The sequence below is a fragment of the Rhinolophus sinicus genome, chromosome 11, assembly GCF_057876585.1.
Source record: "Rhinolophus sinicus isolate RSI-liver-muscle chromosome 11, RSI-T2T, whole genome shotgun sequence".
In the NCBI taxonomy this organism is placed as follows: Eukaryota; Metazoa; Chordata; class Mammalia; order Chiroptera; family Rhinolophidae; genus Rhinolophus; species Rhinolophus sinicus.
In genome coordinates, this window is record NC_142511.1 from 7553093 (window position 1) to 7571141 (window position 18049).

General features: G+C 34.2%; 1 protein-coding gene across 5 annotated transcripts in view; it reads right to left on the reverse strand.

Annotated features, from left to right (window-relative positions):
• The window catches only part of COP1 (COP1 E3 ubiquitin ligase), a 115240-nt gene that overhangs the window by 55032 nt on the left and 42159 nt on the right, over nt 1-18049 (reverse strand). For all 5 annotated transcript variants that reach the window (XM_019727875.3, XM_019727802.3, XM_074322298.2 and 2 more), the window contains 3 exons: nt 13266-13325; nt 11488-11564; nt 3010-3067 (listed from right to left, as the gene is read on the reverse strand). In XM_019727875.3, coding sequence (XP_019583434.1) covers nt 3010-3067; nt 11488-11564; nt 13266-13325 — 195 coding nt within the window. The remainder of the gene's footprint in view (nt 1-3009; nt 3068-11487; nt 11565-13265; nt 13326-18049) is intronic.

Below are 18049 nucleotides of genomic sequence, written 5' to 3' on the forward strand. Positions count from 1 at the left end.
TTGTTAAGAGCCCACACTCTAACCAACTGAGCTAACCAGCCATCCCTATGGTGCTTTCTTATATATAAGCTTCTTTCTTAATTTCTATAGTCTATTATTATTTAAACCATTATATAGCTGATCTGGACTCTTACTATAAGTGATAAAATAGAAAGCTAAATTTCCTGCAAATGGTTTCCTGGTATGACAACACCATTTACTAATCTACCCTTTCACCACTGATCTGTATAGACTACCTTTGTCACAGGCTAAACTCTTAGTTTCCAGTTGGCTTTTAAATTTTTACTGTGGTCCTTTTGTTACAGCACTCTTAGAATACATTTTAATAACTTATTGGGTAAATGTCATTTTAGTTATTATACCTCTGAATCATTCATTCTCCCAATGAATTAAAGTTAGTTAGTAACACTCTCTGCACACCATTAAAAAAATATTTGTGATATTTTTTTTTTCTGGAATTGTATTAAATTAATAGTTATGATACTTGGTCTATTTAAATTGTTCTACAATTGTTTTAATCTATTAAATATTTTATTTTTCTTGAAAATTATGAATCTCATTAAGACTGTCATTTTTAGTAGTACGCATAGCACTAAATTATTATAATCTGCTCCACACAACAGCCAATTTCAATTGTATATTAAAATGTTTTAGTGTAGATGGGCTCTTTTTGTATGTTTCTCTATATTTACCATCATAAATCTTTCCCAGCTTCTTGAGTTGAATGCCTAGTTCATTTACTTTCACTCTTACAATACATTTAATGATATAAATTCTTGAGAACAATTCTGATCACATTTCATAAACTTTGAAATGCAATATTTTCACTGGCATTATTTTTCATTTGTAGCAGCATCTAGAACTACTCTTTGACACAAAGATATTCAGAAGAATTTTCAGTTTGCTCTCTTCCAGCTTATGTGTCTGTGTCTGAGTATTTATTTATTTGGGGTTCTGATATAGAGAATGTACTCAATCCATTTTTCTAAATGCTCGAGGGCTAGTATCAATAATGTATATCCTTTGATGCAAAGTATAAAGTAAAGCAGGTACCTATCAAACCAAGTTTAACTGATTTCATTCAATGAAAAACCTTAAATCTTTCTAATGGCCTCAGAAAGTCACGCACGGAGTGGCCTGTTAGAGTTTACCTCCTTTCTACTTTTCTATCCCTTGCTCACGCCTCTCCAGCCACAAGGGACTTCTGGACTATGTGAGGCATGCTCTTACCTCAGGGCTTATTTGTTGGTTGTCCCTCTGCCTAGAACTTTTTCCCAGAGGTAATCATGTGGCTTGCTCCCTGACTTCTTTATTTAAAGGCAATCCATTTTTATTACTGCTAGTATCTCTCCAACTAGACTGGAAGCTTGGTTATAGCAGGGGTTTTTGTTTTTGTTTTCAGTAATGTATCCCCAAAGTCTAAATAGTGCCTGATAAATAGTGGGTACTCAAAAAAACCAAGTACAAAATAAATGTTACCTAACTACTGTTATTACTACTTTAATTACTTCTTGACCTATATTTTAAAATCTCCCACGATGTTTAAGTTTTAATCAGTATTTTTTAACATTTCTAACAGTTTTATTTTATATAAATTCCAATGCTTACACTCAAATCTAGTCTTTTCATGGCTGTTCAGAAATAGATGAAAAACCCATCTATGAACTTACTATTAAAAAGGAATAGGCCAAATACACGCATACCTACAAAGATAACACAAGAAGTGCAGAGTAGTTACACAAACTAACTATGAAGGTAAGAGAAGTAGTCATCTAAGTAGTAGGAAAAGAAAAGTACAAACAAAAGCTGTGTGAGCCAAAAGAATTGTCTTTTCACTTTGATAAAAATAACTGTACTATCACATTAAGTGAATAGACAAATGAACATGCATTAAAAAATGCCTCATTTTTTTTCCTGTTACTATAAAGGACAATATTAGGGCCAATTTGTAAAATATGAATAAGATGTAGGAATTAGATAATACCACTATAACAGGGGTGTACAAACTGCGGCCCGCAATCCATTTTTTATTGGCCCGCAGCAAATTCCAAAAATATACTTAGTTTACTTAAATAAACCAGGTGAGGCAATATGTACTTCACCTTGAGTGAGTGGCCCGGGTGTTTGTGTATTTTACCGCATATGGCCCTTGGTGAAAAACGCTGAAAAATGTTTGGACACCCCTGCACCATAACAATGTTAACTACTTGAATTTTAAAATTAGCTTATGATTATGTAAGATGATATTATCCTTGTTTTGAAGGAAATACACACTGAATTAGAGGTAAAGGAACATTATGTCTGTACCTTATTAATAATCCAGACAAAAACTTACATGTGTATATATAACATAAAAGAGAGACAGAATTAGAATGATAAAGCAAATGTGATCAAAGGTTAACATCTGGACAATCTGGATAAAGGATATAAAATAATTCTTTTTACCATTCTTGTAACTTTTCTCTAAGTCTGAAATTATTTCAATATAAAAAGTTAAAAAAAACAAACCCACAGAAGTCCAGCCGCAAAATTACATTTGACAAATATCAGCATGCCCAAATCACAGTTGAAGAGAGTAAAAGTCAAAATAATCATACAATTAATTAGAAGATAGGTGAAGCTAGAGTCTATTTTACTCAAACCTGTAGTTTACTTTCAGCAGAAAAGCTTAATGTTTCAACATAATGATGAGTAAGTCATCAACAGATTATAACTTTCTTATCCCTGAGAGAAACAATGCACTGATTATTCATGATTTCCTCTTACAGTATTTCTTTCCTTTCAAGATATGATGTTACCATTACCAGTATGTTAAAAACATTTTTTAGCTCATCACTGATGAGTGAATACCTGATGATGCATCAGAGCTATTCGAGTCCTAGTCAAAGCTGCAGCATTCAAAACAGCTGTCATTATGACAGGTCATTCCAGTAAAGCAGTCATGATTTTACAACTCAGATGCTTATATTTATGGTACCACTAAAACATACTGTTAACTATGTCATTTACCTGAGAACTGCCACCGAAACCTGGAGGTTGGCTGTATTCTGTGGAATCAATAATACTACTGAAAAATGAAGAGAGAAAAATGTGACTTCAGTGTTTACATTATTTTAGCAACAGGAAAAGCAAACCTAAAATATACCACAGATAAATCCAATATTTCTAATTTCTAAGCAAAAACATATTTATTGCCAATAATTAGACATCAAATATATGCATAACCCATGAAGAAAAAAAGTCATCAAATATCTAAACAACTTACTCCTTTCAACCCACCACCTTAAACATGTACACCATGAAAAAATGTTAATACAAAAATAATCACAAGTCAGGTGTATTCACAGATATATTTGCTTCAGCTTCATTTTCAGATAGGTTAATAAGTTGCCCGGAACCTTATTTTGGGAAAAGAGTGTAAGCATGCAATTAAAAGCAATGGTTAACAGATCCACTATGCACTAAAGAAAGAGCTATGAGCCCTTGGCCAAGTACCTTATAACCACTCCGTTTCCTACCTGCAAAGTGAGATGAGTGGGGCCTAGCTTATGTCTAGATCATCTAGAGTCCCTTCCAGCTCCAAAATGTTATGATAATCATCTCATGTGAAATTAAACTACCAGTGGAATGGAATAAATGATAAAATACCAATAATCTTTCTTTCATAATCCAAAACCTATATAGCAGTTTCCTCTGTCCTGGTCAAACATAATTTGCTTTTTGTATTGGTTCTTTTTATTTGGTTATATCCTCTGTACATTCTCCTTCCTAACCCTAGAAAAACCTCTAAAAGTCCAGACTATCTTTTTCTTCCTATTAGTTCTATCTTACAATTTCTATCTTATCACTTCATCATGCCTATCTCCTTCCCATTTTTAAATAAAAGAAATTGGCCTATGAAGACTATTAACACCTGAAAATGGCATAACATATATGTCACCCCTGATAAACCAACAGCTATTTACACTTTGTAAAACTTTTTCCTTATTTCTACTATAAAAATGTATATATTCTTGTCTACTCTAAGAAAAGTTAAGCAATTGAGGGTACTGATTAAAATGGTTCTCTCAACAAAAATACAGATAATCATTATTTTACGTTAGTACCCAAATAACCTCAGAGGTTATAACATGAAAGGCCATTCTTAAAAGCAGAGTGGGTTTGAAATTTCACCTCTTAGCAGCTAAATGACTCTGGGCAAGTTACTAATACTTTTTGGCCTCCAATGTGTGTGAAGTTCTCAGTACAATGCCAAAAAATGGTAAAAATTCAATAAATTTTACCCTCTATTAATAAAATTAATCTCATTCAACCTCAGGTTTTCAAAAATATAATAAATCAGATAGAACTGTCCTCAAATAGTCTTAAGAAAACAACACATACTAACAGATCTTAATTCACTGTGTTCTTGACTGCTTCAATAGGAAGACTCAGTTATATAAGAAAGAGCCTTCTAAGCACTTACCCTGCAAATTAAAGAATCAACACAATCTTGTAATGGGTTTCTCTGATGAAATACAACCACTGCTCACCTTCCTTGCACAGAGCCATGCACTGGTACGACAAGGTCACCTGCTATTCTCAGTACACTCCATCCAGGGACTAATACGGCTACAAATGAGGACATGCCATGCATTCAAAAATCTGTTACTTTTACTAATAAAACTCAATCCCCTGGCATTTGTATAAACATTAATAAAATTATGTAGCTGCATATCTAGAGGTCAACAGAACAGAGCAATTCTAGACATGATTTTTATGGTGTTATAATTCAGATTTCTTTGACAAGCCTGAACAATAATATTTATATATTAATGTGAATAGTGAGGTAACATTTCAAATACATGGCAAGAAATACTCATTAATTTGCTGAAGATATTGAAATAACAGGTTTTAAGTGGTATTTTACTAATATTATCTGCAGAGTCTGAAACTTATTTTATATCAAATATTAATCTTATTTACTGAGAAAAATTTGATAATATAGACAGGACTGTAACAGAAGAAATCTGAAAAATAAAGCGCTCTAATTCTGCTGTGTGTGTGTGTGTGTGTGTGTGTGTGTGTAAAGTAACATGATTGGAAGAGAATATTAGAAAGCACTGACTGGACTAGGTCCTCTTGATTCTATAGCTGGGTATTATACTACTTAACTATGAGTTAGCCATAATCACCAGGTAATAATAACTACAGTAGCAATAGGTACCATTTATTGAGCATTTATTATGCACTAGACACTGACCTAAATAATTTAAACCTCATAACTCTAAGGTAGATACTATTTTCATTCCCATTTCTCAGATGGGGAAACTCAGACGCTAAGTGGTAATTTACTCGTATTTGGCCCAAGGTAACACAGTTAGCAAATAGTGCAGGTAGGCTTCAAATCCATGTGGTCAAGTTCCAGAGTCTACACTGAACCACCATGCTATACATAACTTAAGGAAAAAAGTGAAAAAAGGGCAACCTATAAATATAAAAGAATCATTAACTATTTCAAACAAAAGTCAATCAAGTTACAAAAATTTAATAAAGACATCAAAAAATGACAAGGGCAAGAAGAAAAGTTCAAGGTAGTAACTATAACTGAGTTAGGAATATTATACTTCAATCAAAATGGAGAAAATAAGATAAAAAATTCTAATGTTCTTGCTGTTGACAATGAGAAGCTTAACTAAAGACAGAAATGAAAACTATGCAGCTGTAACCCACGTCACAAAAGGCAACTAGATGTCACTCACTACCCTTACTAAAATTATTTGTTTCCAGAAGCAAAGGTACATACTTCATAATTAAAAGACATACTTAAGTCAATTTCGCATATAAGCTCTATCTATAATGGTAGGTACCTGAGAAAAAGCAGTAGTTCATTCTTGATAAAGATAATAGGTGACTAATTTTATCTTGGATTTTTATTTGAAAAAGGATGATTCACATTTAAATTATTGACAGACACAGTTAATTATAGAGAATTTTTAAAGTTGTGAACAAAATAAAGCAAGCATACTGAGACCATTTAAGACTGAACATAAAGAAAATATAAGGTTTTTAAATAAAAAAGAAAATTGAATGGACCGAAAGTTCTGTGTACACATAAAATTAGACTAACTGCTGTCATGATTTGTTTTTTTTCATTAGTATGAATGTAAGACAGAGAAAAATAAAGCTACATTTAATAAATTATATAGGGCTATAGCCAAAGCCCGTTCCTTTCCAGTATTCTACATAAAATTATTGAACCAGTTCCCCAAAACAAAACATACCTAAGCAACATGTAACCTGACAATAATTTGACTTACAAATTTTAATAATTAATTAAAACCAAATATGGTTTTAATTTTTTAAAGCAGTGAATTTTGTCACTATTTTATTCCTTTCCTACCAAATCCTTAGTTAGTATAAACAGATCAGAGCTAAATTAACTTGTTTTCTCAAACTAATGCTTTTCTGTCAGTTTCTTAATATAGAACTTTTTCTCTGCTACAACAGTGTATCATATTACTCTCTTTACATAACAACCTGAAGTAACGAATTTCAAATTAATGGTAAATCCCATTTACTTACATTAATCAAAATTCTTGTGGTCCTAATTTTGCAGACACCTTAAGAGATGCTAGAAATCAGTTTTCATGTTCAATTTTTCCTTCCTAATTCCACATACCCTCTAACATTTGACACAACTATTTAAACAAATCATCCAAAATCAATGTGACTAATCTATCTACTAACTACAGCAGCAGCTAATCTATTCAGTGTGTACTATGTGCCAGGCATTATTCTCATTTCTTTAAATGCACTATCGCATTTTATCAGTCAAGACAGGTATTATTATCCTTACTTTACAAATGAGAAAACTGAGGTGTACAGAAGCTAATAAACTCGCCTAAGATCAAACTACTAAGTTGTGGCAATACAACTCCAGAATCCTTATGGAAGACTGCCAAAGTGACATGTTTTCTCTTCTTGAAGAATCACTGCCACTGTCCTTCCATTTTTGAACCGCAAGTTCCTATTTATCTTCTTTTCAATGTTTTATTTTCAACTCTGATAATTTCCAAAACTCTTTCACCTCCCAAGGCTGTAGAGTAAGGATGCCTGTGTTAGAATACTGGTTATGTGCTAACTGTATACTGCCAGGCAAATTACTTCATCGCTATAACTCAATTCCTCATCTCTAAAATAAAAAGCATTAAAAAAAAACACAAAAAAACAAAACCAAACCTATTACACAGCATTTGTTCTGCGGATTATATGAAATAATATGTGTAAATTACAAAACAGCACCTAATACACAGATGCTACTTTACTCTGACAGTTACAACTTTTGCAAATAAATACAGTTCTCCTCTAGACTTAATTTTAACTTTTCTGGCTCTCTCGTATCCAAGAACTTGATTTGAGGCATTTTTAAGACATTACAAAATGACAGGTAACTTTACAAAGAAGTGAGTAAAATAAATAGAAATCTTTACCCCCGTCCTCTCCAAAGATGAAATAAGCTAAAGATAGTTATAAAACTTTAGTGTTGAATATCTGGGCTTTCTTTTATGAAAAAAAGAAAGTAAGCATATGTTATTCAGACATTTATTTAAAAACCCGTCAGTAATACAGACGTACTATGTACAATACTACTGCTGACATGTTTTTAAAGTATGATCGTCCAAGGCTGCATTTAAATCTCTGGGATCCACCTCAGACGTAAGGATCAGATTTGGGGAAAGGGTTCAAAAATTTGCATTTCAAATAAGTCTTGATTGAACCTCATGCACACTGAAATTTGGCCTACTCACACTTCAGATTTCAGAATTGGTATGGATTATCAATAGCTTAATCATGGAGTGACAGCTACAGTTTATAACAAGAACCCAAAGGTGGTTTTTAAAATTGCTGGAATGCCTACTTATCAAAATAATTACTAAAGTTTTAGAGTTAAATGCATTTTGAATGGAATTGAAAGACTATTTACACTGTATTTTAAGCAGAACAATTAATTTGCCAGAATAATTTATCTTCCATCCTAAGGCTGTGTAACTATGATAGCAGGATTCTAGGACCTGTCATATTCACAACTGTTTCCCCAGTACCTAAAATAGTGTTTTATACATGCCTGATACACCCCTAAAAACTGGCTGAGTGATTGAAGAATAAATTCTTCAAATATTCTAAATAAAAGAAATTACACTGTTTCAAAAAAGGTTTTCATAGCTTGTTACATTTCTATTACCTATCAATTAAATGAAAAATTACAGATGTATGAAGACTACCCTCTATAGTATTGCTACGAAAGTTTGATTTCTGTTTTGTGTTTCTTTTTGTTTTAGTTCAAGTTAAAAATTCTGTAAGATTCTTCAATGTCCTCCATTGCCTATTACATCAAATTCAACTCCTTCGCAAGGAATAGGGTCAGAGTTACGGCAAGTAACCCTTGTACTCCCAACAATAAAATAATCAACTGGTTTTATTACTTCTCGCACACAATAAGCTTCATTAAAATATAACAAAACATCATTTATTTTCAGAAGTCCTCCATCAAGGTGTAGCAGATATTTCTTAAGATATGTCTGTAATCACCCAACCTTGGGGAGAAGCTACTTAAAAGAGATGAATCCAGAAAAAGTTTCTAGGCAAAAGGAGCAGTATACATAAAGGTACCCTAACATCTTGTTTTGGGAGCTAAATTCAATTCTAAAACACAAAAATAATAGACAGGATACAGGTGATTATGGAAGACCATGCAAAAGGGTTAGATCTAAACCAATTTACATACAATGGAAAGCCACTGAAGGATTTTAAGCAGGAAAGAAACACGATCAAATTTCTGGCAATACACTGACTGTAGGACGATAGTACAAAGACCATTGCTAGACTCCATATGATACTGAGTCTAAACAAGGTAGCAAGAAAAGAATAGACAGGATATGACAATTATAGCTAATTATGGTATATAGAAGACAAAATCCCATGGGAGCAGATACCATTATTTGTCTTTTGTTTTTCTTTCCATTTAAACACATAATCTAATCATAAACCCAGAATCTCCGTAAGGGATTCAATGACCTGACATAAAATGAAGGTCCTCCTTATAGCAAAAAAAATACACAAATCTACAAAAAGGCTTTTCAAAAAGCAAACCTGCTTAAAAGAGATACCAAACATCAGAGTCAGGAATAAAAACAAAAACTATCTGGCGTTTAGATCATAAAGCTAATAATTATGGAGAAAGTTATTATAATTACAACTGTATGTTATTTCTTAAAAATAAAGAAAAATCAAATTGATAGTATAATATGACATTCTTCCCAGCATGTTCAATTTCACACCTTAATTTTAAGGGTCATTTACCAATATACTTAAGGGCTACATGATTTTTACCAAGTGTCTCTCTTAAACCTTGAAGGATATTCAAATTCCTTGTTTTAAAAAACAGCAAAACACTCTTTTGAAGAAAATATCACGTTTCCCTATTTTCCCTTCTTCAGCTGTTAAGAAGTCCAAAGTCTGCCAGAATCTCATTTAACAATAGCTCTGCATACTATTTTAGCAATTCTCCTGCAACATTTTCATAGACTTCATGAAATCCTGTATCTTTTACGAGATGTGCTACTTTATTTTACAATACAACCACTTCTCGTCTCTTCCACCAATACAACCCTAGTCCAAGCCAGCATCTCCTCTCCTCCGCACTGTTTCAATCCTTTCTAACTTTCCTCCAGGCTTCTGATGGCAGGAGGTTGAAAAGGACACAGATAGACTCTCCTCTGTCCCCCGCATGGAAACCCCAGGAAACATTTTAAAATCTAAATTAGATCCTGCTCAAAACTCTGCCATGACTTTCAATCATATTTACACTTCATTCACGTGACAGCTTCAATGTCGCTTCCTTGGAGAAGCCTGACTATCCAAACTAAAATGGAATCCTCTCCAAACGCCTAGTACAGTATCCCTTACATTTTTTCTTCAGGTACTGCTTACTTGCCATGTACTACTACACTATAAATGTGCTTACTTAGTACCTCCCCCAACCTCCACACATACACCCCCCAGAAGGTAAGTTCCATAAGGGCAGGTGCTTTGCCAGCTAGATTCAATTCAACATGGAGAACAGTGTCAATAAGTAGAGCCAATTACGTGAATATACTCCTATATTGTCACATGTTAATAAAAGCCATCAGCGAGAGATGAGTAACAAAGACATAGATACAACAGATATAAAGACATGCTACTATTATACAGAGAGAGATAGGATAATGGGAATTGTCAGTTTATTAGTGAATATTTTGTGATATGACAAGTTTTCCTTGCCTGCATGCACTCACGTAATAAACATTTCATTGACAAAGATCTCATGTATATCAGAAAGTGAATGTTAAGCTTAAAAATAACAATATCCCACAGACATAGTTATTCCCAAGTGTTTTAAAGAAAATCAAGTACGGAGAAAAATAAGCTGTAAAATTACACAGCAAAGTAACCCAAGAATCAAGTAGAACTGACAAGGCTCTCCATAAAATGGTTAATGGGAAAAATAGCAACTATCCCAGGAATGCTCTTTAACTAGAAGGTCCCCTGGCCCCTTTCCCCACATACCATACCAAACCAGACCCACAATCACTTCCCTGAACTGACTCAGATTCAAAAGCTAGTGTGATCTCTTGTGCTGGCAATAGACTGCTTGATCCACGTGTTGTCCTAAAACTATTTGCCTGAAAAGCTTGCATTGCACCATTATCCTAAACAGATTAGCAGGTGAAAAACATGTAAAATTGCTCTTACTTTGAACATTTCAAGCAAAAAGGTTCAAATTCAAATTTTAGGTAGTACATATTTCATCAAATAGAACTTTGGAAGGGACCAGACATTCACTACATTTCACAAATACTTAGTGAAGGAGGACAGTCACTAGTACTGCTCTAAAAACCTAGAGAAATGGTTGCGAGCAAGACAAATATAATCCTCGCTCTAATAGAGAATACAGAAGGGAAGGCTTAATTAAATTAATAACAGGGAGTTACGAGAAGATACCAGGGAGATCTAAACTAACAGTTCTACCTAGTGCTCTCATTTTAAATCTGGGGGAAGTGATCTGCCCAAGAAAATTCAACAAGTTATGGGAAAAGCCCAAGGTTTTACTTTATCAAATTATCCCCCAATATTACCATTTCATGTTTTCAAATTATAGATATTTCATGTCATCTGATTTTATTTCACAAAATATTTAAAGCTATCATTATTTGAACAAATCCACCAAACTTTCAATCCAACAGTGAAATCGTAATATTAAAACATTCTACTCAGTAACTGTTCCTGATGTGAAAATTCAAAGTATTAAGAAAATAGATGAGCCATGTGAATCTCATTTCTAGATCATGACCAAAAGTAATTTCTCAGGGGTTTTGTACATTACATGAAAAAGGCTCCCAAGGGCTAGTACTGTATGTGCACTTTGCAGCATAATTCCTCAGCAATTGTGAGTTGGAGGCTTCGTACCTGTGTGACGGGGAAGGAGCTTCACACTGAGGCACTGTGCTGTCTTCACTGACAGGGGAGTATAAGCCACTCATTTCCTGAAAGCACAATTATTTGAGTTACAGTTGATACGCCAAACAAAAGATGTGTACATCAAAATGAGATACGTTATATTCCCTTCCAACCCCAGGTTTTTATCAGTCCCTTTTTATCTCAACATCCAACTTTCTCAAGGCTTCCTCTCACAGAGTTTAAAAGCAAGGATATCTAAAAAGTTAATAGGTAAGCCTTTTCTATGGTACACATTCTTAAAGAACTAGAAATTATTTAATATTGTTCATCATTAATGAAGCCACCAATGCAAAAAAAAGACAAACGTAAATACAGTCGACCCTTGAATATGAGTGTTATGTGCAGCAGCCCCACCCCACCCCACAGTCAAAAATCCATGTATAACTTTTGACCCCCCCCCAAGATTTTCACTGTTAATAGCCTACTATTGACCAGAAGCCTTACCGACAACATAAGCCTTAGATTAACATGTATTTAGTATGTTATATGTATTATATACTGTATTCTTACAATAAAGTAATCTAGAAAAAGAAATATGTTAAGAAAGTCATAAGGAAGGGAAAATACATTTATAGTACCTATTGAAAAAAAATGTATCCGTGCAGTTCAAACCTGTGTTGTTCAAGGGTCAACTGTATTTTACATGAGATGTGCAATACACTACTGAACAATGAACTAGGTGATCTGGGTGAGGACCTGCTGAAAAATATTAAGATAACTATGACACTATGGTAACTGGATCACTAGGTTCAATTCTCTAAAGTACCAAAGAACAGGAAGTATCTGTCTTTGCTTTAAATATATCCTCTGCAAAAATTAAGAAAAGTAACACTCCTTTTGATTTAGATATTAGCTTTGTTTAATAAAGGCTTAAACGCTAAGTTTTGGTCATTAACCCAGAGGAAAAGGCCTCCTAATCAACTATTGTTGCATAAATTATGCCTCTAAATCATACCAACAACCTGGCTTCCTTTTTCATGTTCTACATTTTGAAAAAAATTTAAAATGCCACTAAAGATACATAATCAAGCAGAATTATTTCTGACTAATCCAAGCTCAGTTCAATCATATAGTCAAGTTAGTAAGAAGTTAAAAATGCCAAATGGGATACTGAACTTCCACTAAATAGTAACTCAACATCAATTAATATGTATCAACAAAATAATTTAAATTTACATACAGTACATTTAAATACAGCTGAAGACAATAACGTCACATCGTAAAGCCTATGAGCCTCTCATAGATCCTCCCATGGATTTCTGTAAGTAAACTATATCACACTATAAATCCCTACATTACTGGTAATGTAGTCTCATATCTTTTTAAAAATAAGCTTAGCACCTAATAATACAGTAGGGGCTACTGTAAAAAAAAATGTAAAAATTATTTACTTATAAAACAATGCAATCATGACATCATTTTAACAGTAATAACTAAAGGTTTTATGGGAGTTGATTTAGTTAATACAATTGCACACCAAGAAAACTGATTTTTTTCAATCTACCTGATAATCATGGCAATTAAAACACAGTGAAAACAAATTTAGAACATATTTTATCATCAAGAAAATGATGCTTTTTCTATAAAAATGCAGTCAATTACAGTAACATCTGGTACTTTCTACATAATAACCAATCCCATAAATTTAATTTAGCAATTTAAAGGAAAATGACAATTTCATGAAATTGAAAAATTGCTCGAGATGTGAGAAATTCTTGATATCTTACTTCCACTCTTTTAATATCCTCTTCTAAAACACTGAGCTCCTTCTGGATCTGTTCCAGTTGCTGTAGATAAAAGAGAAAAAAAGCCTGAACCAAACCATACTGGCAAAACCAATAACTGTATATTTGGAAAATGACTCCCAGTTTCCTAGGAAACTGGGCACTAATGGTAAACTGCAGGGATGAAAACCAGCACACAAAAAGAGCTGGAAGTCCCTATGTTAAAATGTAAATGTAGAGACAATATTTAAGAAAACTCAGGATTGACTTTATAATAAAAACATGAAAGATGAACAATGTGACTTAAAAATACAAGACATCCAAAGAACTTTCAAATTACCTCATTTAATTGTAGAAATTAATGTCAGCATGTCAGTTAACCCCGTTTAAAAGACAAAAATTAGTCTCATGGAGGTTAAATTCCACCATCCAAAAACAATCGCAAGTTAGCACCTAAACATTTCCTGTTTAAGCATTTTTTAAAGCATATTTAAGATAATGTTTTACTTTTGATACCTTACCTATTACATCTTAACTTTTCCCATGCCATTAAAACGTAAACATTTTCATTGTTGAATCACATTCAACAATATGTAACCATTCCCCGCTCACCAGAGCTTTAAGTTGTTGGCAAACTATCATAAGTAACTCTGAAACATATGTCTGAATTTCAAATTTTATTAAGAGATTAAAAAATGAAATTATTAGAACAAAAGAAATAAAACAAAATCGTTTTCCAGAAGCACTATACAAATTTAGATTTCTATCACCAGTATATATTGAATCAATTTTTAAATGTAAAATAACAGTAATGAATACTTATGTAACACTTATTGCCAGATGTTATTATGCATTAGGAAAATGAAGCACAGAAAGGTGAAATGATCCTTTTATGACTCGAGATCATTCAGCAAGTTAGTGAGTGGCAGACCTGGAGTTCAAATCCAGAAGTCATGCTGTTGACCACTATGCTACACTACTTCTTGAAAGGAGTACCTTATATTATTGAACTTTCATTTCTTTAATGACTGGAAAGGTAAACAGAATCTTAAGGTTTATTAACATTAGCACCCTCTCTTCTGTGGCAATGCATACATAGTTAATATAATCGATAACTGATTAACTCAAATATTTACCAATCCTACGCATTTTGCTAAGCACTGGGAAGAACAGGGTTTAGAAAACTATAGCCCTTGCCCTCATGGAACTCAGTCTAGGGGAGACGGCAAACAAGTAAACCAATAGTTGAAATATCATAGTAAGCATTATGATGGTGGTATGCACACAGAATTAAGGAACACAGATTGTTCCTAACCTAGATAAAAAACTCAGGAGGAGAGAAACAACTGGATAACTGAAATTAGATCTGAAATTAAATGAAAAGCTGAGCGAGCCCTGAAGGACTAAGAATTTTGCCAGGTGGAACATAGTGGGGAAATAAGCAGGGAATATAATAATATATACAAAAGCATAAAAGCTATGAGAAAGGTAAATAATAAATCTGAGGAAGCTAGGACAATGAATGGAATCACCCACTATCAACCAGCATAGTCAGGAGACATGAGAACAAGAACTGGATGTAGGGAACACCAATGTTTAAGAGATGGGTAAAGGAAGAAGGAGCAAGCCTGCATTAACTATCAAGAAGGGCAAAGCAGTAGCCACAAAACTAGGGGAAAAGACAGCTTACTAGAAACCTGGGGGAGGGGAGAGGGGAGAGCTGTAAACAGTGATAAGCACTGTCAAATGCTTTAGACTCTTAATCTACTTTAATAAACTTTCCTCCAACCTAACAATTTTCACAATCCTCCTACCTTAACTGAAATCTTGCTCTCCCTCAAAGACACAGTCTGTCTTGTAACAGTTTCAAATAAAAGCAGGTCAAAATGATAAATTCTCTCATGCTCCAGGTTTCACAGAACTAGGTGGGGGCTCACCATTTCTACTGCATTCCATGGCCATTTCCAATAATTAGTCTTCCACTCTAATACAAAAACCACTCTGGTCTGGCTCGATCCAAACAGCCAAATCACTCTCTTCTCATCTTAGCCATCTATAAATTATTTCCAACATCACTGAAGCCTTTTGTCTTTTAGTTCACAGATATTTTCAACTCCAGTAATCCTAACCTCTTATTCAGCAAAGCATCCCATGGTCATCCCTTAACCTTTTTCTTTTAATTACCCTGAAATGCTTCATCCTTAAAATCCTTATTTAAACAAATGCTGGGGGTCTTTAGTACGAAGACCTTTAGTAAAAATAGACTTAAAAAGAAGGATAAAAGTAAACATCTCTAGTATCAACACCCAGAGATAGCTAATATTACTCGTGTGATGCATAATACATAATTAAGATCAAATTAATTTTTGAACTTGAAATACCAGAAAAAGAATTCTAATATCACCTGAAATTCCAAAATATTAAACTGTAATGCCTCACTCTCTGAAGAGTATGCCCCATCCTTCTAATACATATATGGTGAACTATATAAAACTGCCAATGTTCAAACAATTTTTACTTCCAAAGACAGCAATTTCACATGGTTCAATTTAAAATAAAACAACTAAAATTTAAGCACTGTCCTAATAAACATACAGGTGAAAATGTAAAACAAAATGATGTAACCTGCCTATGTGAAAAAGTCTGAAAAGGTGTCAAGACAAAAATTAAAATAAATAAATAAATATATGTTTGGAGAAACAGAAACTATTTAGACAGCACATATTAAATTGGAGGCATTTGCACTTCACAAGGAGATTCTGAATCTCTTCTCACCTAGTCTCCAGGGTTTGGAGTTCTAAATGATTCGGATATTGTAATGTGTCTTTGCTGGGACTCCTGGCCACAGCTCCCAAAACCCTGGATGGCGTCTTTCTGTACTCTAATGACATGACTGGTGGCTGGCGTCTCCTGCAGAGGCTCCAGAAGAGGGACGGTTGCCAGGGGAAGTAACTATGTGATTAGAAGGTTGGAATTTTCAACCCCGCACTCCAGCATTCAGGGAATGGTGAGGGGCTGGAGACTGAGTTCAATCACCAATGGCCAATCAATCATGTCTATGTAATGAAGCTCCCACTAAAAAGAAAAAACAAACCTGACTTACGGGATTCAAAGGGCTTCTGGGTTGTTGAACATGGGGGTTGGTGAACAAGTGATGATGGGAGAGTATTTCGCCTGGGAGGGCCTGGAAACTCTGCGCCCCTTCCCCACCACATACTTTGCCCTACACATCTCTTCCATCTGGCTGCTCCTGCATTGCATCCTTTTCTAATACACTGGTAATCTAGTAGTGAACTGTTTTCCTGAATTCAAATAATCAAACTTGATGAGAGGCTCTTGGGATTTATAGCCAATCTGTCAGAAGCACAGGTGACAAACTGGACTTGTGATTAACATCTGAAGTGACATTTCAGTCTTGTGAGACTGAGCCTTTAACCTGTGGGATCTGGGGGTAACTCCAGGTAGATAGTGTCAAAATTGTTGGAATATAGGGCACCCGGTTGGAATATAGGGCACCCGGTTGGTGTCTGCGGAGAAATGAGAATTGCTTGGTGTGGGAAGCTCAGCCATACATTTGGTGGCCAGAAGTATGGAGAGTAGAGTGATGAACAAAGAAAACAAGTGTTTTCCTCTCTGGTATTAATGCGAGACATTATAGCACAGGAAACAGAAGACAAAGGACAACCATTTAAAAGAAATGGAAAAAAGATTTAAGCGAAGTTTACCCCGCAACCATTGTTCACAACCAGGGAGGGAGGGAGGGAGGGAGGGAGGGAGGGAGAGAGAGAGAAAGAGAGAGAGAGAGAGAGAGAGAGAGAGAGAGAGAGAGAGAGAGAGAATATAGGAAAAAAGCGTGAATCAGAGTCCAAGAGTGTTTTGGAGATATATGAAAAAAGTCCATAAAGATGAACTGCCATTATCTGAATGACAATCAATCTCAAATATGGAAGAACAGATAAACCCCTGGTCTTATCATCATTATGAGTTTGGGGAACCACTGAAAGCAATAATAATAATAATAATAATAATAATAAATACATAAGATGGAGAAACGCTACTTGAGAGCACAGTCCTAAGCCATCAATAGCAAGCGCTCTCTTCACACAGCACGCTGAGCCAAAACCCAAATAAAGTTTAAAGAAACATTTAAATTTAAAAAGTGCAGTAAAATTTGAGAATCCCTTAAGACTAAATAAAATAATTCAACCTAGAGTCCCCTTTACTGACATTAGATTTGGTGTAGGTAGGTATCATTGACATGGATTCATTTAACCTTCAGTCATAATTTGATAAAATAGGCTAAAGTATTAAACTCAGTATTTGAACTTTGGTTTTTTAAAAGCTAATATAATTAGAATAAAATTACAGCTGCCAAGACTTCAATCACCTGACTTATTCCAAACTGAACAAAAGAATACTGGCACACTTTCAGAAAAAAGCTGGTTTAAAAAAAAGTGAAGCAAAACTTAATACACATAAAAACAATGAGACGGCACTGCACCCATCAGAGCATCCAAAATCCAGAACACTGACAACACCAAATGCTGACGAAGATGTGGAGCAACAGGAAGTCTCATTCCTTGGTGGTGGGAATGCAGAATGTTACCGCCACACTGAAAAGCAGTTTAACAGTTTCTTAAAAACTCAAACATACTCTTACCATAAGATCCAGTAATTGCGATGGAGGCATTTACCCAAAGGAACTGAAAACTTATGTCCACACAAAAACATGTTTGTAACAGCTTTCTTCATAATTGCAAACACTTGGAAGCAACCAAAATGCCCTT